The sequence below is a fragment of the Gymnoscopelus braueri genome (assembly GCF_963280865.1).
Source record: "Gymnoscopelus braueri genome assembly, chromosome: 16".
NCBI lineage: Eukaryota > Metazoa > Chordata > Actinopteri > Myctophiformes > Myctophidae > Gymnoscopelus > Gymnoscopelus braueri.
The window spans coordinates 19,777,390-19,803,347 of NC_137616.1; the positions used below are offsets into that span (position 1 = coordinate 19,777,390).

Consider the following 25,958-nt stretch of genomic DNA (forward strand, 5'->3'; position numbering starts at 1 on the left):
AAAAAATAATTTGTTCCAGGGACCCCCCAGAAGCAAAGATTTGAGTTACAAATGTTCGCTTTAAAAAATATATATTCAAAGATTTGCACAGATTTTTATGAGCTGTAAAAGGTCATAATTATTCTGATGCTATATTTACACATTATTCTGGGTACCCCCTGGAACACCCTCAAGTACCCCTGGGGGTCCCCGGACCCCACTTTGAGAACCAATGCCCTATGGGTCCCGGACCCCCTGTTGAAGATCCCTGTTTATATAGGCTTTGTTCAGACTGCAGGCAAATCTTATAGGACAGACTGTCCACACTGTTTGCAGATCAGATTTGTGTATCCTGACATGATCTGCATTGGTTGCTCTATAGTGGTAACAACATATAACTAGAAAAAGTGCTCCTCGGAGCAGAAGTCTCCGCCAGGTCAGGTAGGTTATTATGGCCTCCTGGTGGCGCTATAATAGGCCAATGTGAAAAGGGTGCCATTTATTCATAGGCTGTGCACGGCAATCGGACACTGCATGCATGATTTGAGGCATTTTGTTCTAAAAATGTGTTTTGCTAATTTTGACCTGCTGGTGGCGCTATAACATTCCAATGTTAAAAGGGTGGCATTTGTTCCTCAACGTAGTGCAAATGTGCATTAAAAGTTTCACCACAATCGGACGCTGCGTTCATGATTTGCGGCATTTTGTTCAAAACGGGCCACTCCTGCAAACATGAATGTCAATGTTAGCCAATCAGGATGGAATATGAAAAATCAAACAGATCCGTCTTGATCACATGACTATAGAGATAATGTGTACCTATTTGCGTGAAATTTGGATCAAATCTGAAGGCTTAATATATATATATATTTTTTTTACATAAGTCTGCCTCCTGGTGGCGCTATAAAAGGCAAATGTGAAAAATGCAGGGCAAAGGTTTTTCCTTGGCCTCTAGAGAGTGTGCATACAAAGTTTTACACTGATCGGTGCAGTTATAGGTAAAAACACGAATCGGCCTGTTACAGCGCCACCATGAGGCTGATTTGAACATTTTCAAATGGCATTTCTTCCTCGGCCTAATGGGAATGTGTGAGCAAAATTTCACGGAAATTGCATGCTGTGTTCATGATTTGAGGCATTTTGTTCGAAACGGAGTACTCCTGCAAACTTTGAAAGCCAATTTTGCCAATCAGGATGGAATATGAAAAATCTGAAATTAGCCGTTTCTTTTAATGACTATAGAGAAACTGTGTACCGATTTGGGGGATTTTTGGCCAAAATCTGTAGGAGTACTGTCCAAAAATGTGTTTTGCAAAAAGCGGCCTCCTGGTGGCGCTATAACAGGCCCATCTGAAAAATTTGGGGCAGAGGTTCTGCTCTGTTATCCAGGGAGTGTGTGTGCACAGTTTCTCTGCGATCAAGCCAACGGTGCCAGAGATTAGCTGTACACAAAATGACAGAATGACGGACACACGGACAGACACACACACGGACGGACGGACGGACAGGGGTGAAAACATACTCTCGCCATGCCTTTCGGCCTGGCGGAGAAAATGACACAGTGCTTAACTTAAACTCCGTTGTAGGACGGTGTCGCTCGCTGAAAATAGCAGATCTACAAGCTCACAGTGCGTCGTGATGTGACACGTTGTGAGCTTGCAGATCGGCTAGTTATAGATCGTCTATTACTGAGATTCTGCATAATGAGTACTTCTACTTTTGGTACCTTAAGTACATTTTGATACCAATTCTTTTGTAAGTAAATTTTGAATTACGGACATAGACTTGTAACAGAGTATTTCTACAGTGCAGTACTGATACTTTTACCACCACTGGTTATAGTAGCATCATGAAACTACTATAATCTTTATACGCTGTGTGTGCGTGTGCGTGTGTGTGTGTGTGCGTGCGTGTGTGTGTGTTTCCAGGGGCCTGTTGGTGTGACAGGGTTGAAGGGCGGCAGAGGAACCCAGGGAGCCACGGTACGTTTGTTACAGTATGTTACCACACTGAATTTGTGGGATATCCTCATCTAACAGGGTCAGTCCGATGCTTTCTTCTAAATCAGCCAAGGGGGTGATGAGGGGGTTCCAGGTGATCCCCAGCTAAATGATGGAGAGTTGGTAACCAAATGGACCCTTATAGATCTTTAACTCTTGAGAGCGTAAAATGAAACCAAATGGACCCTTACGGGTCCATTTGGTTTCATTTTACTCTCTCTAGGAGTTAAATTATTGTTAAACATCTGCATTACTTAATTTCCAAGAAGTCTACACAATTAGTAATTGTTATTTTGATCAACGTTTGCCTGTTATCTCTCCCATGGTACAAACATCAACACAGCATGGATGGAATTGTGGACAAAATCTTATCCAAAATCTTATCCAACCATAACAAAATATTCAAAGTTTTGGGTCTGAGAGGCTATAGTCTGCCCCAACGCTCCTGATTTCGTGTATAGAGGGGCGGGTGTATAGAGCCGGCGAGAGACTGCGCCTCATCCCATTGGTTCACCGATCTGTCCGTCAACCCCCGCCCCGTTAACACAACATTACGAGCGACGCCCACTGCACTCTGGTTGGTTGGGAAATGAAACACTTCCTCATACCCAGCAAGGAAATTAGAAAACAAGGAAGGGACAGCCTAGGGGGCTGGCCGACGCCATTGCTTGCATAGCAGACGCCATTGATGCTCATGGGAGCCAAAACTGGAACAGGAAGTTTGGTGAAATACTATGAAGTCTATGGCAGCCATCTGGATCAGCTTGTGAACAAACACTATTTCTGAACGATTGTGTCCTTTGTCAGATAATCGGTTCAGGAATATAAAAGAAGACATATCACAGGTTTTTATCCAATCAATTCGGATTTTTTTAGCACACTGTATAATTTTATTGAGGCATCTAAACAGCGGCATGTATCGTCCATAGACTGTATAAAAATCGCCTCTGGCAGTGTTGCCAGATTGTGTGAGAGAAATAAGCAACCAGGTCTAGGAAAACAAGCCCAAAAGAAGCACCGGGGCCAGGGGTCTTCAACGTTTTCCCAAACTGATGGGGAGATGGAGCAGGGACCCCCTACCTTACCTCGACCCCATATATTGTATAATTATGTATACAATTGTGTTTCATAAACATACATGTTATTGTGCATCAATATTAAGCTATTAAAAATAATAGACAGATTAATATATTCGTGCTTTTATATTAAATGTACAGGGTATTTACCCTGTACATTTACCTTATTAACCGAGAACAACAATCTGTCAATTGCACAATAATCATGGATACAAGCTATTCAAAATGGACAGAATCATTTATAGATATCATCATTTATTTAATACATAAATGTGGAAAATGCACAATTAATAATAGATAATTTGCTATTTGAACATATTTGTGGAAATAATTACATGATAAATACAATTACAGTTAGATATTTCAAAAGGTGTAAAACATATGTGGGGAAAAATAGTGGTCTATGACCTGTCTGTGACCTACTGGCAATGTGCAAAAGCAATTTGGTGCTGATTGGCCCAATGATTTGCGAGTTTTGCGAGACAAACTGTTACAAGCTGTAGTTGACAAATCCAACACATCGGCTTCATGGACTGGCCTAGCTCTGCGTCACGTTTGTGCAGCTGCATCATTATACCGTAAAGTGGTAACATGCTGCTTGCATGCAATAGAAGTACAACTCTTTTACAGGACAATGCATAAAATGTCTGTATCGCGTTCGGCAAAGAGATTTGATGTAGAGGAAAAAAAGGAGAGGCCAAGTATAGACCCTTGGTTGACAAAGTATATAGAGTGGTTAACACTGAGGATCTTACAGTGTAGAATGGGACCCAGACATATTGGGGGCGTCAAGGCCAAATGCATACAAAACTGGGTGTTATTCAAATTAAAAGGTTGATGATAATCTCTGGATAAACATACCACAGTCAGGGATCTGGCAGTAATGCCATTTCTTGTTCACATCAGTGGTGTAACACCACGGACCGTTCACATCATTGTCGGGGTTTCTGCAACTCTGACAGTAAGACAACAAAGAATTATTAAAGCCGCACTTAATTTATACATGGCGTAGAACAAAGTATAAATCAAGCTTAACATTTTTCAACATTATGTACGGTATATATTGTTATAGGGCTAATATTCCATTAGCAGCGATGAAACTGAGCAGTCCTCTGTCTCTCTGAAACGCCACTGAAGTTGTGATGAAAAGTTTACTCCAGTGAGTCACACACACGGGCATGCGCGCACTCGCACTCGCGCACGCGCACGCACACGCACGCACACACACACACACACACACACACACACACACACACACACACACACACACACACACACACACACACACACACACACACACACACACACTTACATTGCTCTCTAGCCCCTTGGTGGGGTGTGTCTCAGGGGTGAAACTGTTGTGTCGGTGGGGTGTCTGTGCGGGCCAGGCCTGACAGGTGACTCCCAGCAGGGTCATGGAGGTAGAACCACGGTAAGTTGCTCCATTCCCCACCTTGCAGTCTGACAGAAAGACACAGATGGATGGATGGATTGATGTAATTTAGGATGTAATAATGAATGTTTAGATAAGATACTTCCATTCAAACGAGGGAGGTGAGTGATTGAACAATCAGGTGAACAAAGAGTTCAGTGATTGAATGTCTGCGTGTGTGTGTGTGTGTGTGCACGTGAGCTTGCCTGCATGTGTGTGTGTGTGTGTGTGTGTGTGTGTGTGTGTGTGTGTGTGTGTGTGTGTGTGTGTGTGTGTGTGTGTGTGTGTGTGTGTGTGTGTGTGTGTGTGTGTGTGTGTGTGTGTGTGTGTGTGTGTGTGAATGAAGCATAAACACTGCCCCCAAACAAAACAAGCTGCTAGTCAGATTTTAGTGAATGAATATACTGTAGAACAAAATTAGGTGAATGAATGGATGTATAAGAAAAATCATGATTGATTGAATGAATGAGCCAATGAATGAATGAATGAATGAATGAATGAGTGAGTGAGTGAGTGAGTGAGTGAGTGAGTGAGTGAGTGAGTGAATTCATACATTTGTGAATGTGTGAATGAATGAATTAGGGATGAACAAATCTAAGACTCAATTAGTCACCTCTTTCTGGGGTGGTCTGAGTGGCTGCGGGCAGAGCGGGGACCGCTGGTTTGGTTGGTAAGACCCCAGAAGGTTTTGCGGAGCACCTCTCCAGGTTGCAGTACTCCCAGCGAACAGCAGGATCAGTGGTGTAACACCAGGGAGCTCTGTCTCCGTCGGGGTTCCTGCACAGGTTCCGTCTCAGGTCACTGTCACACAGGCAGAGAGGAAGAGCACTGATCGTGACCTTTTTCTTTGGTATTTCGGCAGTTAAAAACAATAATCACCATGTCATGTGTTTGTGGTGAACTGGGTGAAGTTATAGCTCATGGTCCAAGGTTGCCACGGCATGAGAATCCCAGGCAGAGGGAAATCACTGCAGAGTTGAAAAAGATTCCTGCAATCATTCAGCATCTACCAGAAAAACATAAGTCCCAATTCCTGCAGTAGCAGATCAATAGAGGGCATTCTGGACAGCTACTTAAGTGGGTATAAATGGCTTTGACTGAAGCACAACGTTCATGAAAGAGGGTGTCAATCGTCCCTGGTTTAAGGGTTAAAATGTTCTGTGGGGTCCCTTTGTCACTGTGTGAGAAATGTACTATAACAACAATGTCCTCACTGGCATTCCCAGAGTGAAATATATGTTATAACCACAATGTCCCCACTTGGAAGCCCGGCTTGGAACCTGAGCTGTAAGTTAATCTGCATGGCTAGAGAGCATCTTTGTCCTCACGGTCCTGTCTCTCTCTGTGATGGTCCTATCTAAATTACATCAAGCAAAACAATTGGTGAAAAAACTATTAAAATGTTGATCAAACAAATGCAGTTGAATCGCAGAGCATTGTTTCTCACCCTAGTGGGAAGGCCAGTGAGGTTTTCTTGTGCTTGTGAGGGGTCATGGAGCTCCAAGCCTGACACTTCTTGCCACTGATGGTCACTGTGGTCGCGCCGCGGTAGCTCGACCCGTCCCCCACGTAACAGTCATCGTCCTCTACAGCAGGGACTGATGCCCAATAACAGAACATTAAGCAGTAAGCATGGGAACATCGACATATAGCTAAACTCTGGTCAGTTTCTCTGCAAACAGTAAGTAAGTAAGTCACAGAGACATGATGGTTTGTTATTCGTCTTCAGCCGAAATTCCTTAAAAGTAAAAACTAAAATCATTGTCATGAACTTAAGTAGTTAAAGCTACCTGGTCCGGGGGCACCATCACAGCTAGGGACCTGGCAGTATTCCCAGCGTGTCTCTGAATCAGTGGTGTAGCACCATGGCATCCTCTTACTGTCTGGGTTACGGCAGTTGTTGTTGTCCAGGCCTCTGACAAAAATAGGTAGGTACAGTAAGTAGGTAGTAGACAAAACAGACAGACAGACAGAAGGATAGATACTGTCGATGGATAGTTACTAGTGTAGATAGATACCGTATTTATCTGGGTGTTCTTACTTGCATGGGTAGTTGTCGGGCGAGCGGTTGTGTTTGTGAGGTGTCTGGACCGACCAGCTCTGGCAGGTTTTGCCAGAAATTGTCCTGGCAACCGTCCCCCTGTAGTTTCCTCCCTCTCCAGTGGCGCAGGTCAGCTCTGGGCCGATGGTAGGTGGCTCTGACGCTGCTGAGGACAGGAAGGACAAGGTGATGGATGAGAGGGGAAAGACGAGGACCAGTGTATTTCGCCTTGTCTGTTGACCTGCTCAGTAGATCTTTTTCGCAATAGCCATTTTAAGCCATTTTATGAAATAAACAGGTGTTACCAATAATACTAAGCAAGCTTCCATTCCTCTCATGGCAAACTGAGTTTCGGCTCTGCTATTCTAAGATTAGTATCACTAGTCCATACCCGGTGAAGTGCGCAGGCGAAAGTAGTTGCAAACGTGGAGTTATTGTGCGTCTTGTCGCCCGGCCCCCCCCGCGGTCACCCCCCCCGTGGTCAACCGTGCGTCGCAGACACAGACACACACACACACACACACACACACACACACACACTCTCTGTGTGCTTGTGGCAGACAGTGGGTTATGGATCCCATCGCTCCCGGGGCCATCCCACTGCTGGGCAGCCGTAACCATGGCAACATTGTTTGACACAAAAACGCTTATAAACAGCTGCGATTAGGTGAAATCAAAAAACGAGCTTCGCAGTTGCGTTCGGATGGTAATGGTCAATGGCTGTGTGCAAATTCAGATCAATTGCAACAGCCACTGATATGAGGAGAACCGGGCACACAGTTTTGCTCTTGCAAACGTGGGGTTATTGCGTCCCCCCCGCGCATCCCGTCACGCCCCCCCCCCCCCCCCCCGCGGTCTGGCCTGGCCCAACTATAGCCTGTACTGGGTATGAGGAAGTGTTTCATTTCCCAACCAACCAGAGTGCAGTGGGCGTCGCTCGTAATGTTGTGTTAACGGGGCGGGGGTTGACGGACAGATCGGTGAACCAATGGGATCAGGCGCCGTCTCTCGCCGGCTCTATACACACGCCCCTTTATACACGAAATCAGGAGGGTTGCAGCAGGCTACTCGTGGGGCTATCCCACTGCTGGGCAGCTAACCATGGCAACATTGTTTGACACAAAAACGTTAATAAACAGCTGAGATTTGGTGAAATCGAAAAACGGGCTTCGCAGTTCCAGATGGTAATGGTCAATGGCTGTGTGCAAATTCAGATCAATTGCTCCAGCCACTGATGAGAACCGGGCACACAGTTTGCGACCACTCGCCCCACCCACTACAGAGGTTTGTCAAATTATAGGAGGATTGGTAACAGAACCTACTGTTAACCTACTATTTATTGTCAATATGGCTGCCTTAAAGAAGTATTTTTAACCAGTGTATATAAAGGACCTCAGAGTGTGTATTGTGAGATGTTCTGATGGGATTGCAAAAACATGTAAAATCACAAATACACTTAATCTTGCCTCCATTTAATTCCTAGCAGTGCTGAGAGGGCCACAAATCCTGTGTACCTACTCTATGTGACACTAATTAGTATATTTGTGTAGTTTTCTATTATCACAGATCAAGATCCAGATTTCTCAAAGGTCCGGTCACACTTTCAATAGTGTGTCAACAACAGAATGGGAGGTGGGGGACTCACTGCAGCGGGGTATGCTGCTAAAGTCCCATCGTTTGGCCTCGCTGGTTGTGAAGCACCAGGGTCTGAGGTCACCATCCGGATTCCTGCAGAAGTTCTCCTCCAGGTACTTCTCTGGAAGACTGGGGGAGCGGGGGGTTGGGGGGCGGGAGAGATGGAAAAAATACATTAGCTTTCGTTCTATGCTGTATTAAGCTTGAGAAAATGTGATTATCCCATAACAAGAGGTGACAAGAGGTATTGCATGACGCTCAAAGTGTAATATTTCCCCCACCAAATGTTGGTATTTGCCAGGGTTAAAATTCTGAGCAGGATATACATGTTATGGATTGCAGCTTTAAAGGCTTCCTGAAAACAAGTGACAAGACATGGAGACCACTGGACAACATAGATCAGTGGTTCTCAAAGGGGGTCCAGGGACCCTCTGGGTTCCTTGAGGGAGTTCAAAATGGACCCTTACTGGTCTGTAACTCTACTGTACATTACTGACCAGACTTATGGGGGTCCTTGAAATGAAACAAATTTGAGTACCACTGACATAGATAAATTGTGTGTGGTGTATTTATTACACGCTGGGGATGTAGCCATGGTTGTGTGGTTTCTGCGCGTCCCAGCGCTGGCAGGTGAAGCCATTCTCTGTGGTGGCAATCTTCCCTCTGTAGTCCTCTCCACTGCAGTGCATGCACTCCTCTGTCCAACAGCAAAGAACACAGAGTTTGTCAGCCAACCATCCATCCATCCACCCATCGATCAATTCCTTCATCTAACCATTCATAATTGCTTCCCTCCATTCATGCATCCATTGATCCATTCATCCCTTCATGCTTCCACCCATACATCCGTCCGTCCGTCCATCCAGCCATCCATGAATTAATGAATTAATGAATTAATGAAATAATCCATCCATCCATCCATCCATTCTCAGTCACGTATCCATCTTACGGGTGCAGTTTTCTACATTGCATCCATCCATCCATCCATCCATCCATCCATCCATCCATCCATCCATCCATTCTTAGTCACTTACCCATCTTACGGCTGCAGTTTTCTACGTTGCAGGGCTCCCAGCGTGTGCTGGGGTCCGTAGTGTAGCACCAGGGACCCTTGCTGTCCGAGTCTGGGTTCCTACAGAAGTTGGAGACCAGGTCTGCCCTGGGATGAGTCTGAGGGGTGATGCTGCAGGCAGCACGCACATCACACAGAACACAAGGTGAGATATTATGCGGTATGAGATGATTCCTTATGATTTTAGAATAGATATGACTTGGTATGACTACACTGTATGATGTAGAAGGATTAGAAATGATGTGACGTGTCATGTGATATAATGTGTCATCATGATATGATATGATATGATATGATATGATATGATATGATATGATATGATATGATATATGATATGGCTAAATAGGTAGAGCGGGCGCTTGTCATGTTTGTACATAAACTATTAATACTACTACTTGGGAATCGAAAGGTTCCCCGTTCGAGCCCCAGCTGCGATTAAATGTGATGCAAGATAAAAGAGACAAGGTGAAATGAGAGGAAAACCTATGTGGGTGTGGGAATCTCTCAGCCCATCTCTGGCAAGTCTTTCCCGATTCCGTTCTAGACTTTGTGCCTCTATAATCTGTTCCTATTCCATTCACACACTCCAACAGGAATCCTAGACAAGATAGATAAAAGATCAACAAATGTATCAAATAACAGCCTCAGTGCCAGTGGTAGTGTAAGTGTAATTTATTTTAGTCTGTGTTTTTGTCTAGCAACACAGCCATATGATAACAAAGTAACCCTTCTCACAGTCTTTTTACTCCCCCCCAAAAAATAATACAAAAAAATAATACAAATAAATAGATACAATTAATGAAGGAATGAATAAACGAATGATTAAATAAATAAATAAACGGATAGAGATAGATAGATAGAGAGATAGAGAGAGAGAGAGAGAGAGAGAGAGAGAGAGAGAGAGAGAGAGAGAGAGAGAGAGAGAGAGAGAGAGAGAGAGAAGAGGAACCTACCTTTTTTTTCATACAGAGCTGTGCTGCTCTTGCGTATAACAGTCTCTACTTTGGAGTTAGCTTCTGCTGTCCAACATTCCTGGTCTTTCTCTACGTACATGAATGACCTGAAAAACACAACAGTAATTGTTATGGAGACAGCAGCTGCTGTCAGTTTGAACCTTTCATGAACCGTTGTCTGCCAGCCTGTTTAAGCATAAAATGTGAACTTTACATGCAACTTTACAATGAAATCTTACTTGCACGTGAAGGCTGTTTCAGTATTACACTTGACAGCACACTCTGCTACAGTGTTCACCGAGTATTCCCTCTTATGCAATGAGAGGATCCATGCCCCATCTGTCTTTGCATATTCGTCCACATTACCACCGACTGGAAGAACAGAAAAGAAAAAACATATAACTGTTTATCTGTTTTATCTATCAATAAAGAAAGAGTGACAGTGGTCAGTGATAGTTGCAGTTTGGATGATCTGTCTGTGAAATGATTCAGATAAGAGTGCGTTATGGTGATGGAATATTCATATAACTATTTACAAAGCACACAAAAGATAAAATCCCAGGTGCAGGACAGAATAATACATTAAAATAGAGACATATAGAGTCTGCACACTGGATCATGCTCCCATAATAACTTTAATGGATTATCACCAAGGTGATGTTTTGAGCGTCTGCTATATTCATATACAGTACCAGTGAGAGAATAAAGGGTGCTGTAGTTTACTTATCCTGTGAAAAAAATCCTGTTTTGATGGTTGCAACACTGACCAGGCTATTGACAGATGAGTCATTTGTGGACATACAAAACTACAAGACATTGTTGAAAAACACAGGTTGTTTAATGTTTAAACTGAGGTGGTTTAATGTTAGTTAAGTTGGAGAACAATTATACACAATAGTGGCGATTCAGGAAGAAATGTCAGGAAAAATTATAGGAACCATAAATTAAGTCATAAGTTGGTAACCCTGACAGTTCTCTCGCAAATAAAGCATATGTAATATGAAAAATAGCAAAAAAACTTTAGATTACTTAATCATCAACAAATGATCAAAAATGTAACCAAGGGCCTATTTCAATAGCAGATTAATATTAATTATAACAAAATGTACCTGAAAGAATTGTTTTAAAATGTCAGGTATAGAAATATACAATTACATATTAGGCTACTGATGTTGATTTAAAGACAGAAATGAAAAGAATAGTAGTGGTGTTACACAATTTACCTCACTGGTAAAATGGATGATAGAAACAGAGAGTAGGTTAATATTAATCAAAATATCATTTGCTACTGCATAACTTTAGCCTTTTAAAGTTACTGTATGAGAACAGTTACCTTTATAACAAATATACATACATTTTAGGAGAAGACTGCAAATATCAATGTACATTTAACATTTTAAATTGAGTGAACTAGATGGAAATAAGACCAATGCTTACATAAAACCCCTCAATAACTTCTGTCAAGTAGGCCTACCACTGCTGTTCCGGATTCAGTTTCACTTACACATTTGAATAATTGTGATAAATGGCTCCTATACAATGGACACACTCTAAGCCTCTGCCATGTGTAACCTGGTAAATCACCCTCAGAATTAATCAAATGTGTTTTCTGAAAAAAGCTCAAATAATTCAGATGCCATTGCTTTTTCCCAGTACAGTATATCTTACCTGTACAGATGACTGTTGCCACGAGGAAAATTGCTTTGTACAGATCCATGGTGAGAACTCTCACTAAAAGTGCATAGCCGACTAACTCACAGAGTCACCAAGATTACTGTACCTTATTGGGGTGCTTTCACCCAAGGCAGTAAGACAAATAACATCTCAATCATTGGTCAATCATTAGCTTGACAACAGTTTAGGACTGAGAGGTCAATAACTGTTTGCCTGTGGGTGGATTTAGTACGCAGTGGGGTGAGTCTCAGTACATCAAAGTACAGCATTTCCAGTACATGTCTCATTGAATATCTTTGATCTGAACTTATCTGATACATACACTAGCACTATGCTTTTCAGATCCTTTCATGATCCTATTATAATGACAATATGTATTTGTATACTGCTGGTGTCTTCCATTCGTACCCACAACACAATGGATCACAAAAGCCCGTTAGCCAAGCAAAAAAACCCAATATGGCTGCCATTTTCCAAAATGGCTGCCGGCGAAAGACATGCTATGTGGTTTTTGACCTGGATTGTGATTGGATAATCCAATTTGGATTATTTTGGCATCAGAATATAGTTTTGACTCCCCCCACCCCCTCCCCCCGTTAGCCACCCAAAAAAAACCCAATATGGCTGCCATTTTCCAAAATGGCTGCCAGTGAAAGACATTTTATGTGTTTTTTTGACCTGGTTTGAAATTATTTTGGCATCAGAATATAGTTTTGACTCCCCCCCGCCCCGTCCCCCCGTTAGCCAAGCAAAAATAAAACAATATGGCTGCCATTTTCCAAAATGGCTGCCAGTGAAAGACATTTTATGTGTTTTTTTTACCTGGTTTGAAATTATTTTGGCATCAGAATATAGTTTTGAATCCCCCCCCGCCCCCTCCCCCCGTTAGCCAAGCAAAAATAAAACAATATGGCTGCCATTTTCCAAAATGGCTGCCAGTGAAAGACATTTTATGTGTTTTTTTTACCTGGATTGAAATTATTTTGGCATCAGAATATAGTTTTGACTCCCCCCCCGCCCCCTCCCCCCGTTAGCCACGTAAAAAAAAAATATGACTGACATTTTCCAAAATGGCTGCCGGCGACAAACTAACACATTACAAAACAGTACTGTGCTGTTATTGCTATTGCACAGCACAGTACAGTACTGTACTGTACTGTACTGTACTGTTCTGTTCTGTATTGTTATTGAACAGCACTGTACTGTACTGTACTGTATTGTTATTGAACAGCACTGTACTGTACTGTACTGTACTGTACTGTACTGTATTATTATTGAACAGCAATGTGCTGTGCTGTGCTGTACTGTACTGTACTGTACTGTACTGTACTGTACTGTACTGTACTGTACTGTATTGTTATTGAACAGCACTGTACTGTACTGTACTGTACTGTACTGTACTGTACTGTACTGTACTGTACTGTATTGTTGTTGGTTACCAGTTCACGATTTAGTGAAGAATCTAGGCCCTGAAAAATCCATTGGCATCCTTTTCTTTCACGCTTTCACTGGATGTGATGTCGTGTCAGCCTCTCGTGGTAAAAGGCAAAAAGACAGCATGGCAAACCCGGCAAGTGTGGCCTGAAGTGTCTCATGTCTTCCAGAAGCTCAGTCAATACCCACCAGTAACAGCGCATGACAAGAACAGCACTGCTGATGGGGTTGATGATGCAAGATTTTACCTGTTTGCATGGAAGCAGAGGTCCTATGATGCCATTCCACCTACAAGGGCATCTCTTGCACATCATGTGAAGCATGCCACTTATCAAGTTGCCCGTGTCTGAAGCCAGGCAACTGTATGTCAAATGCATACAGAGAGCCCTGCCAGCTGGGGATGGCGAGCAGAAGATGATATTTGGCAAGTAGCGTGGATGACACTCACCAATTGCCCAGATTTGTCAAAACTATATGTTGTTACCAAAATAATCAAAATCCAATCACAATCCAGGTCAAAATACACATAAAATGTCTTTCGCGAGCAGCCATTTTGGAAAATGGCAGCTATATTGGATTTTTTTGCGTGGCTAACGGGCTTTTCTGCAAAAGCGGGTCCTAGGCATTGTTCATGCCAAATTTGGCGCTTGTATCACAAAGTGAACGATTGTAACATAAAAATGGACTTAACAGCCCTGACTACAAGCACCGGAGGTTAAATCTCCGCACAGACATCCTTCCACTATGATCGTCACCCAGCCAGCAAAAACAACAAAACAATCTTATGGCCTACCTTTCTTTGAGGTCAACTGTGAAGTATAACATTGCAAAAATAGTTCCAATCCAGTGCGTAACACACAAACAAAAACACCTAATTTTGAGTCACGAGCGCCGTGAAGAAAAAGTCGAGGCTTTTAATGTGTGTGCGTCTGTGCGACGTGTGTGTGTGTGTGTGTGTGTGTGTGTGTGTGTGTTGTTGTCACGTGACCACTACTAGCCAACCAACAGCCTGGACTACATTCAGTGTTGTGCGCGAGAAACAAGCCACCATCCATGTTTATGCAAAATCAACAGACAAAGACGGCGACGCGACCGAACGTGTGCGGTGTGGGGGGGGGAGACGACGTAGGCCTAATAATAGAGCCCCGTGCGCGGCTAGCGGGCCGGCCGCCCTACCTCTAGTGTTATATATTAGCCCTGAAACATGACATATGTCATACATGACAGTCATGGAGCCCAGAGTTCCTGGTTTTCGATTTTTTGACATTGCCAACTCTCACATGTACATAAACGTTCAGGTTTCAAATATAAGGTGCTTACCCAAGTGCCACGGATGTTACAAGGCGATCCGTACCACGATAAGTACCCGTATCTCCCGTATTGTTCAATAAAAAGCATTTTAATCCCATTGCCGGCCATTTTTTTTGGATAATGTATCAGAGTGCAATACACCTCCCAACCATTAGTGTCGCATAGTTGAAAGCAACGGAGAACATTTGGAGAAAATGGCCGGCGATCGAATTAAAATGCTTTTTATTGAACAATACGGGAGATACGGGTACTTATCGCGGGTCGGATCAACTAGTAACATCCGTTGCTCATGGGTAAGCACTTTATATTTGAAATCAGAACGTTTATGTACATGTGAGAGTTGTCAATGTAACTCATTTAATGTAAATCGAAAACCAGGAACTCTCGGTTCCATGACGCTTGTGGCAGTCGAGCGTCATGTGAACCATGGCTAGTTATATATAGTCTTGTGGTGGATATACACACACAGGACAATCATTATAAGTACAGTTATAACTCACAATGTTTACATTAGTTTGTTCCACTTTACCAGAGGCAGTATTTCCTTTAAATGCATAGGTGCTGTTACCTTAGCCCTAGAATGTCTGTGATCTTACATACATTTCATGTATTTCAAATACACAGTCATAGATCACCCTCGTTGACGCGCTGTGTAGTGACGATGTGCGCGGCCGTAAAAGTGCTCTAAACTCCGTCTGTACTCAACCAATAATTAATTCCTAAGACTTGGAGTCATATTTTGACCTCTAGTTTCATATCCATTTGAAAGTTCTGCCAGAAAACGTGTGTTTAGTCAAATATCTCCACTTTTCCACGAGCTGCACACGGACGACTTTCTGTACGGGCGAGGGGCCTGGAATGCGTGCAGGACTGAATATATGTAAACTTCCTTCAGGACGCACAAATGTTTGGGACACACAATTGGCAGATGGAGTGACTCATTACCCCGCACCAATCACAAGCACCTGTCAATTGTGTTCCCCATTCGTTTGTGCTTCCCCGTGTCAATTTGTTATGACGTTTGTGATGACAAGAGGATGTTTGGGTAAATTCGGTCCATCACTCAAGTCGCGCCCCTAGCCCGCACAGAAAGTCGTCCGTGTGCAGCTCGTGGAAAAGTGGAGATATTTGACTATACACACGTTTTCTGGCAGAACTTTCAAATTGATATGAAACTAGAGGACAAAATATGACTCCAAGTCTTAGGAATTAATTATTGGGTGAGTACGGACGGAGTTTAGAGCACTTTTACGGCCGCGCACATCGTCACTACACAGCGCGTCGACGAGGGTGATCTATGACTGTGTATTTGGAATACATGAAATGTATGTAAGATCACAGACATTCTAGGGCTACTGTTACCTTTAAGAGAAAATGCACACCTCCGAGGTGGTGACGTAATTACCTGCGCGACAGGTCTGTTGTTATTGTTTTTTGTTTGAAATAAACAGAGTGCTACTTGGCTCTTCAAAGAGGAATAAATCTCCGTCGTTTCTCTGCCTGCACTCCTACATTGGTGACCCCTTTTACTCTTGGACGTTTCCAGAGTTTACTGAACATGTCTGCTACACTAAAGTTGCCCGACTTTTGGGAACGGAACGCAAGTGCTTGGTTTGCACGCCATCAAGGACATAACGGTGGACGAAACAAGGTTTTATCATGTACTGACGTCCCTTACCAGCTCGACTGTGGGGAGAGTGGTGAGCCTACTAGAACGTCCTCCAACACGGAACAAATACACCATTCTGAAGTCGCATCTACTGGAGACGTTTGGACTTAATGAATCCGAACGTGCGCGCCAACTCCTCTCCCTTCCCGTCTCGGCGACAGTAAGCCTTCTGAGCTGATGGATCACATGCTGGCTCTGCTGGGAGACCATCAGCCGTGTTTTCTTTTTAAGGAGTTATTCCTGCAGCAGCTTCCAGACCAGGTTCGTTTGGCACTTTGGCAAATTCACCTATTACTGATTTTCGTCAACTGGCCACTAATGACAGTAGACAAGCACACTAAGCTTTGTACATTGACATTACATGAACGTGATGGGTCATTCCCACGTCCCCCCATGTCCATTGCCGCATTGACAATGCATTGGGCACTTAAAGTTAAATATTTCAAAAACTACAAATCATTTCAAAGTAAAACATCTCAAGGATGCATGTCCACAGTAAGGTGGAATGTTTGAACTGTGAATGGAGTTTCTAGGTGAAAGTGCCTTTATAAATCTCTGAACTTTTAAAGGAGTACAATTCTAAAACCATGAAACATTTCAAAGATTCAGGCAAACATGTCCACATTAAGATGAACATTTTAAAGTTTGAATGGGGGTTCTAGGTGTAAGTATGTATGACTAGTAGCCTGCCAAAGTTTGTACTTTCTTCCCTTTAAATGTCTATTTTCATTAGCCTGGTTCCAGACTGGACTTCTCTCCCTCCGAAGTTGTGAGGGACCACAGAGATTCCAGACTTTAATATCACAGCATTTTTTAGATATTAGGGAAACTACATACAATAAGTACTACATTGGGACTTATTGGGCTTTTATCTTTGAGATAAATTACGTCATCGGTTCGAATGATGTTGCTATAGTGACATCTAGCAGTGACACTCTTCAATGATTTGTATTTGATATTTTCACTGCCTATTATACCAACTGTATTGTATGTATACACATTATTATTATTAATTAACGTCATCTGTCTCATGTTTAATGTATTTATCTTGTATTTATGTGCTTGCTGTTGTTATTTTGTATTAGAATTGTGTACCACATTTCTCTTGTTAAAATTGACTTGACTCATATCAGTCTGCGAATTAAAATATATAGTATTTATCACAGTGTTTTCAGTCATGAACCTCCCAAGAGAGTAGTAGCTACATGACTACTGTAAATCTACTTTGACCCAGTTTTCACCCAGACTACATATAGAAGAAGGCAAACAGATAGGCCAGACGTCTCACTGGCTCTATATTCATTATGATCTGAAGATGTTCAGGGTGTGTTCAAGCCCAGTCTTACACCATGTTACTGATTTTCTTTTTTATCCTATAATACCGGTATCTAATTGAAAAAAGTTAATGCTACAATATGTTATGAGGAAACAAATGTCATAGTGTGCCTCTGGTAATATATTCTCAACCTTTTTAATTTCAAGGACCCCCAGTTTGATATGCATTAGGCCAGGGACCCCCATTGGACACAATCTTCATCTTCATCATGTAAAATCTGTGTTAATTGAACCTTATGGGTTCATTTGGTTCCATTAGTACACTCTCTGAGTTACAGACCCAAAAGGGTCCATTTGGACCCCTGGTGGAGAAACAATGCATTAGCCTATTATATATAAAAACAAGCATACAATATCATGTGTAACAATACACTGGTTGTATGCCTTTGATTTAAAGAAAGAAGCCACACTGATGTCATAAAAATACTGTAAGCCATACTGATATTCTACCATCAAATATTTGCAATAACCAAAAATGTCATAGGCTACTGTGATATCTTCAGTAATAATTAACAACTCCAGTATGTTTAAAACGAGAGAGAGAGAGAGGTGGGATACCATTTGACATTACCTCATCAGACAGTACTGTTATTATTACAATCAAGTATTACAATCATCTGTTGAATGATAGAAAGAAACCGACAGCAATCTGAGTTTCCATTTTTGTGCACGTTTGTACAAACACATTTGAACACATTGTGTTAAAATAGCAAACACAAAAAAACAAAACAAAACTGAGAAGTATGCAGGTTTTTGATACATTTGTATTAAAATACAACTCCTCATTTGAGTTTTATGACATTTCAGAGCCCCCCAAAATGTGAACATGACACAATCTGTATGAAATACTCTATCCTTTTTGTACTCATGCTTTAGTCTCTGTTGACCTGGTTACCAAACAACTAAACATTTATTTGTTAAAATGTCTTTAGGAAGTCTCACAATGCGTTGGCTTCTTCAGTATCTCATTACTGTTCACAGTATAGAGCCATCGATTGATGTGTATTTTGTAGTGTGCCCTTTTAGTTGGTGGCCATGGTACTCTGAATCCAGTCAACGAATTTGGAGACCCGCGTGTAGACGCCAGGCTTCATGGCATTGGCACAGCCCAGACCCCAGGAGGTCACACCCTGGATGACAAACTTGCTCTGAGCGTTGCACACGAGAGGGCCACCGCTGTCCCCCTGCAGGTAGAATGCGCACACACACACACACACACACACACACACACACACACACACACACACACACACACACACACACACACACACACACACACACACACACACACACACACACACACACACACACACACACACACACACACACACACACACACACACACACGAGGTTTGCTGCTTCAAAGTGTAGAAAACAGTGGTGGAAAGTGAGTACATTTACTCAATTCTGCATAATGACTATACTTTCTACTTTTGGTACATTTTTAAACCAATAATATAAGTGATTTTTTAATTCCGGAATTTTACATGTAATAGAGTATTTCTACATTGCAGTATTGATTGCATACTTAAGTAAAACAATTGAGTACTTTTTCCACCACTGGTAGAAAGTCAAAGTGTTTTGTGATAATGGATGTTGTGTTTGCATACAGTACACATGCAACAGAGTGGCCCTGCCTGAAGACCAGAAGCCTAATAACTCCCTGGGCATGGGAGAGCTCAAATCCAGGTGATGCATAGACACACAAACAGATGGGTGGGGTTCACCATCAGGATGGTTCAGATTGTGGCAGTATGTTGTCCGGGATTGGGATTTGTTCTAACATACTGTGCAAATGAGTATAAAAAAAACTATAAAGGGAAAAAGATGTGATTTTTATTGAACTATTTGGACAAGACAATGGAGAAAGACAGAAAAACAGGAGCAGAGCATGAGGGGATGATAACAGGGCCAGTGTTCTTAATGGCTGAACCACCAAGGTGCTCTTGCAAATACTTTAAAATCATGGACAGTTACTGCCTGGGAATAAAGTGTAACTTTTATGAATGTTTTGACCCAAGTGTGTGACACACATGCACTCACGCACGCACAGATGTTTTGCATACCTGACAACTATCTGTTCCTCCCTCGATGTTGCCTGCGCACATCTCATGGGGTCTCACTCTGTTGTTCAAGTAAGATGGACGGTTACAGATCTTGTTCTCGATCACAGGGAATCCGGTTTCCTTCAGGACCCCCTCTCCACCTGTGCCTGTAGGATAAGTCAAAGCAAAATTATTTGTCATTAATACATAAAAACTAAGGCCATTTAAAGTGATTTACAGAAGGCATAAAATGCATTAATGGAGAATTAAAGAATAAAATAAATGAAAGACATGAAATATCTTAAAAATAAATATTAGTGCAATTGTAGTCTCACTTTTCCTGCTCAACCAAGTTGCCTCCATACTCTATGAGGTCTTTCTTACATAAATTGCTACATTGATTTTGGATATGCACTTTTCAGTCACTTTTATCATCTTTATCCTTGTGCACAATCATCTCTCTAGACATGACTTCTCCTCCCCATCATCGTCATCATCGTCATTATTATCATCATCATCATCATCATCATCATCATCATCATCAACAATACAGTCGTCATGTTGCACCTCTGATTCATAAAGTGTTCTAAAAAAGGATTTGGTTTGATGACGGAAGTAGAAAAGACAACTACACGCACACATGCACATGCTTGTTGTACTGTACCTTGAGTTTCTCCCCAGCCAGTAACATAGCACTCTGTTCCACTGGGGACCACATAATCTTTGTCTGGGAGACAAACAGGCAGCACCTTGTCGTTTAATAAAGCTGGGCTGGAAACATACGCACGCACACGCACACACGCACACACACACACACACACACACACACACACACACACACACACACACACACACACACACACAGTTAGGCAGACAGACAGTGGCTAAAATATAATCCCTGCTCTACCAAAATGAGGTGTTGTTAAATCCCATTTTGAGCTATATGTGCGCAGGAGGGAAAAGGGAGACTATGAGTTTTCTAATGGAGCCTACATAATTTTATACATTCCAAACATTCATTCAGATAGGTTTCATTGTATGCTGACCCACTGCCACAATTGGACTTCTTATTTTCTTCCAAGTAAGCTAGCTGTTACCCTTTCAATTTAGGGAATCATTCATGATGTATTATTCATTAATAACCAAAAACCAAAACCCCATGACAGCCAAAAATCTAAATTATAAAGCTTATTTTGCTTCTGATAAGCTCCAGCGATATCTGGCTGATTTTGGTTAGAGCAACATACAGTATACTTCCACAGCAGTACTCACCTGCTGAGTTTGAGAAGGGCGATGTCGGCTCCGTTGGGCCCAAGAAACAGTTGATCCAGTGTCCTCTCCTGTTTAGACGCCTCGTTGGCTCTTTCTGTGTGGATGCCCATCACCACCTTGTAAAATGATGGCGACTTACTCCTACACACACACACACACACACACACACACACACACACACACACACACACACACACACACACACACACACACACACACACACACACACACACACACACACACACACACACACACACACACACACACACACACACACACACACACAAATGGAACATGCTGTGTCATACGACAAAAAAACTGTCATCCACAAAGTCAAGGTCTGCATTAGGGTTATAACACTTAATCAAACAAATTAATTGAATTGATTATAAAAAGTAATTGATTTAAATAAAATACAGTAGCAAATATAGAGAAAATAGCATGTCTTCAAGCTATCAACGATAGCTTACGATGCGTAGCATTGTGAGATTGAAGCTTGACCATTTTCACTATTTCTGCATAACACTGTTGCACAATTAGAAAAAAATAGGATTTAAATGGTTAAAGGTAGGATAAGTGATATTTCTTGGTTAAAACTAAAATGTTTTTTATTAAAAGGTTAAAAAAAGCTATTTTCTGATAGTAGTCATTGCTAGAGTGTTTGTTCAGTAACAGGGGTCTCCCTATCTCTCCAGCTCTTTAACAAACAGAAAATAAATGTTCAGGTGGGTTGCCAAATTCAGCCAATAGGAGAGAGTACCAATTGATCAACTTGAATTGAATTGTTCTCTATCCTGATTGGATGAAATTGGTATCCTCACCTGAAAATGCATTTTCTGTTTAATAAATAGCTGGAGAGACATGGAAACCCTTGATACTGAACAAACGCTCTATAGCAATGAGATCAGAGAGCAGAATCAGAATATAGAGCTATTTAACACTTATTTTAACAAAAAAAACGATTGTTTACCTTACGTTTAATCAGACTAATCAATATATAGTTGATTTAATTTGTTTTATTGTTGATAAATAAAACATGAAAATAATATATTAAAAAATTATGCTTCTTGATGATTTGATTAATCGAAAAAGTAATCGATGGAATCATTACTAAGAAAATAATCAATAGTTGCAGCCCTAGTCTGTATCTCAGGATGTATTTCCATAAGGGAGTGAATGTATGTGCGGTGTGTTAAAGGTAGGCCTACTTCTCCAGGCAGTGTGCAGCAGTCACGACCCACTGGGGAGCAATCAGCGTTCCTCCACAGAAATGTATTCCTGAATTCCTGAGAGAGAAAGATGGAGACAGACAGACAGACAGACAGACAGAGGGATGGATGGATGGACGGACAGACAGAAGGGCAAAGATGAAGGCTACAACATTGCGATCCATGATACATGATGGCAATGAAGAAAATTAATCATATTGTACAATTTCATAATTTGTCATGTAGTATAGTGTCTTGGTGATATTATATTTTGATGGATTGTATAATATTTTATCACATACCCAACTTTTCACCCTGAGGGAGGGGAGTGACAAAAGGTTGTCTGGTTGTTGATTAATTTATATTATCTTTATTTTTGTTATTTATTAAACTGCATATTTTCTTATTTTTATCAATCTGGATGGCTCTGATACATTTATCAAGAACCAATCTGGGAACCCAGCGCCAAATGAAAAGGAAAAACAGCGCCCTCTGCTGTTTTTGACTATCTGTTCTTGAGAGATGAATCAAGAACAGACAAGATGTAATACAACAAAAGTGGCATTCAGTGCTCACCGCTGAAGGAAATAAGCTACCACTAGACCTACTGGTGCGGCTGGATGGAGCAGTAAGGCCTGCTACTGGGTAAAACAGTAATGTACTGTAATGTTCCTGATGATTCTCTGTGGGCCCCACCTGTGGGCCGTGAGGATATTTCAAGTGGGCCCGAAATAATTGGCAAACACATGTCATGGTATCTTTTCTTTAAAACCTTGAAAAATGAGTTTTCCTAGTCATACTGAAATAGGAATCGATTGATTGATCATTAAAATAAACATGCTCTGAAAACACATGCGTTTCGGCTGCCGTGTTAAGTGGTCAGATGGGTGGACCATGAATACTTTTTAGATTTTCAAGTTTGCCCTGATCCAGATAAGGTTGGGAACCACTGCTCTAAACCAATGATTTTGCTGTCTTTCTTAAAGGTCTCATGACGTTCAGTTTTACCACACATTAAAAGTCTTTGTCATGGTCCTTCAAACGTGTATAGAAAGTTTTAACAAAAAAATCCACTCCATTGATCCATGGCAGGTGTTTTTCTCTCACATTTCTAAAGCCTTTTCAACTGCAATGAAAAAAGAAATCTTTGCCTGCGGGTGTCGCTGGTGAGGGATTTTGCCTGTCAATCATCGCCTCTGCTCCGCCCTCCCCCCCCCCCCCAGGATAGGGGAGGGGAGGGGCGAGGAGGAGAGTGGGCGGGATTAATCGGCTGTGACCTCACTGCTGAAGGGCCAAGCTCAGATTACTTTTCAGCCTAATTATTCAGAAAACCCCAGACCACAGAAAATCCACTGAATGTTCAAAGTTCTGATTTTTTGGGTGTAATTGAGGTCATAAAACCCCCCAAAAAACATAAAAAATAAAAAAAGTGAAAATGAATGTCATAGAACCTTTAACACAATCCATATCAGACATTTCTTCATGTGTTGCATTCCAAAACTATGAAAAAAAGAGAACATACAACGTGTTTGGATTGTTCCTTTTACACCATTCAACAAGCTATAATCTATAATAACATTCAACATCATTGCTTATCTAACCTGCCACTGTGGTGAACATGACAATCACCAAACCAGGGAACGCAATCATGAGAGAATAGTAATAATAGAAAAGGAGAAAGCACACACATGGACCGCAGTGCTACATATTCCAAAGGCCATGTGAAGAACTTTAACAACTTGGCGATATTCAGGAATTTAGCCTCAAAAAGTATTTAAGCTTTATTTATACAGGTAATCTAATTGAGACCTGAGGTCTCATTCTCAAGAGAGATCTGGACAGTATAACAATCAACAAAGATTATGATAAATGAAAGTGTAAGTGCTAACAAAATTAAAACCGCTAAGTGCAAGTACAAACCTCAACCTCAAGCTCCTCCTCAAACTGTTAAAAAAAGCAGAGGTGGTGAGACATTGTTAAAGGCTGAGTTAAAAGAGGACTCGAGCATAGCATTTACTGTACTAATGTCCAGATGTCTCAACAACTTTAAACAAGAGCCATATTACATGTCGCTTCCATACGCAAACTGATAGTGACCTGGTGGGACTTTGCATTTAAAATTATGTATGACCAATCTTGAGGTAAGTGTAATGGGCCATGCCCAGTAATCATTAAGGGGGAGCATTTATACATTATATAGGTAGGTACTGTGATGGTCAATTCCTTAAAACTCTTACGAATTTTGTATTTACAATGACCAGATTAAGATATCTGAAGATGTATGGTAACATAGCTGATGGTAGCCGTTATTGGGGAGTTAGCACAGGTCATGATGTAGGCTACATTAACAGTACCAGTGTCCACTTTTGTATAATCACTTTCAAAACAAAAAAAACACAACGCTTATCTGGTAAATCCTTATCTACATTAAACAAATAATTTGTTTTAGACCAGTATGTTTATTTTTTTAGCTGACTTAGAGGGTGATACGTTTGCTGACCAATCAGCGCAAGCTAAAGTTGTATCGGGATATATAGGACAGCTGACCAAACAACACAGCTAAAGTTCCACCATGCACTTAAAGGTAGGGTAAGTGATTTTCTGTGGTTAAAATAAGTGTTAAATAGCTCTATATTCTGATAGTACTCATTGCTATAGAGTGTTTGTTCAGTAAAAGTCTCCTTGTCTCTCCAGCTCTTTATTAAACAGAAAATGCATTTTCGTTTCAGTTTCAGTTTCATTTCCAATTTTATCCAATCAGCATAGAGAACTCAATCAGGATATAGATTAAACAAGTGAAATTGGAAGTGATGACACTAAGAAATGAGCAGGAAAAATTTAAACTGGAACACTATAAAAATGAAGCTTAAAAATGGGTACTTTCTCCTGATTGGCTGAGATTTTGACACCTACCGGAAAATGTATTTTCTGTTTATTAAAGAGCTGGAGAGACGGGGAGACTCCTGTTACTGAACAAACACTCTATAGCAATGATTACTATCAGAATATAGTGCTTTAACCTTTTAACAAAATACTTTTTGTTTTAACCAAAAAATATCACTTACCCTACCTTTAAGTGGCACCGCCATCCGCCAGCAACTTCATTAAAAGAACTTACTATGTCAAACATGGATGAAACCTGAAACTCGGATGCTAGATGGTTTGGTAGAATTCATTGTTGAGAAGACACTGCAGTTTATGCGGGCAGAAAGGAACCATAACACTGAGCAGAAAACAACAACCTTTGACGGTTCACAGAATGGCCGCATACCAAGAACACGCGTGGGATGCCAGCATGAGACCATCCATGTTCTGAGCCAACTGTCTCCCCACACTGTGGGAACATCCCAGTGGTAATACCATTTTGTTTGCCAGGGCAATTCCTCGTTGACTGTAATGTTAATCTATTCATGAAATTGAAGTGTTGATTAATTAATAATGTTCTCATCTTTTTGAATAAATAAGGCTATGGGAAACAAATATAACGCAGTATTCATTGTTTCTTGGGATTTCCAACTGCATACAGTATCAGCCTAAGCCGTTGGTGAGGTCTGATGAAACCCTATACCTGATGTTGGAAAACCTTAAGCAGAGAGGAATGCCCAGTTGCTATATTTATTAAATAACCACCCTTTATTTGCTCTGGGTGAAGCGAGTGATAAAAGTGCAGAGAGTTATCAGCCATATAAGGCTGATAACTATATATTATCAGCCCCAGGTTTGGTTTGATACGGCTACCTGATGAATCATTGAAAAATAAAGTGCCACCTGTAGTTCCTGGTCATGTGGTAGAATTCATAGCAGAGGAGACGCTGGAAACTA

General features: G+C 41.5%; 2 protein-coding genes across 2 annotated transcripts in view; both read right to left on the reverse strand.

Moving 5' to 3' along the window:
• Window positions 1-1,970: 1,970 nt before the first annotated feature.
• On the reverse strand, window positions 1,971-11,905 carry LOC308102862 (plasminogen-like; the record flags this gene model as incomplete). Its single annotated transcript, XM_080452716.1, has 14 exons — window positions 1,971-2,038; window positions 3,917-4,010; window positions 4,368-4,516; window positions 5,101-5,288; window positions 5,935-6,085; window positions 6,278-6,402; window positions 6,529-6,691; window positions 8,174-8,292; window positions 8,740-8,860; window positions 9,207-9,346; window positions 9,719-9,833; window positions 10,189-10,295; window positions 10,428-10,560; window positions 11,857-11,905. The coding sequence occupies 14 exons, from the start codon at window positions 11,903-11,905 to the stop codon at window positions 1,971-1,973; spliced, it is 1,722 nt and encodes a 573-aa protein (XP_080308842.1).
• Window positions 11,906-18,195: 6,290 nt separating this feature from the next.
• Window positions 18,196-25,958, reverse strand: part of LOC308102863 (plasminogen-like) — a gene marked incomplete at its 5' end in the record, with an annotated part of 18,599 nt that continues 10,836 nt past the window's right edge. Inside the window, 5 exons of the mRNA XM_080452717.1 lie at window positions 18,196-18,795; window positions 19,678-19,823; window positions 20,321-20,427; window positions 20,929-21,069; window positions 22,137-22,214. Coding sequence (XP_080308843.1) covers window positions 18,634-18,795; window positions 19,678-19,823; window positions 20,321-20,427; window positions 20,929-21,069; window positions 22,137-22,214 — 634 coding nt within the window. The 3' untranslated portion in view covers window positions 18,196-18,633. The remainder of the gene's footprint in view (window positions 18,796-19,677; window positions 19,824-20,320; window positions 20,428-20,928; window positions 21,070-22,136; window positions 22,215-25,958) is intronic.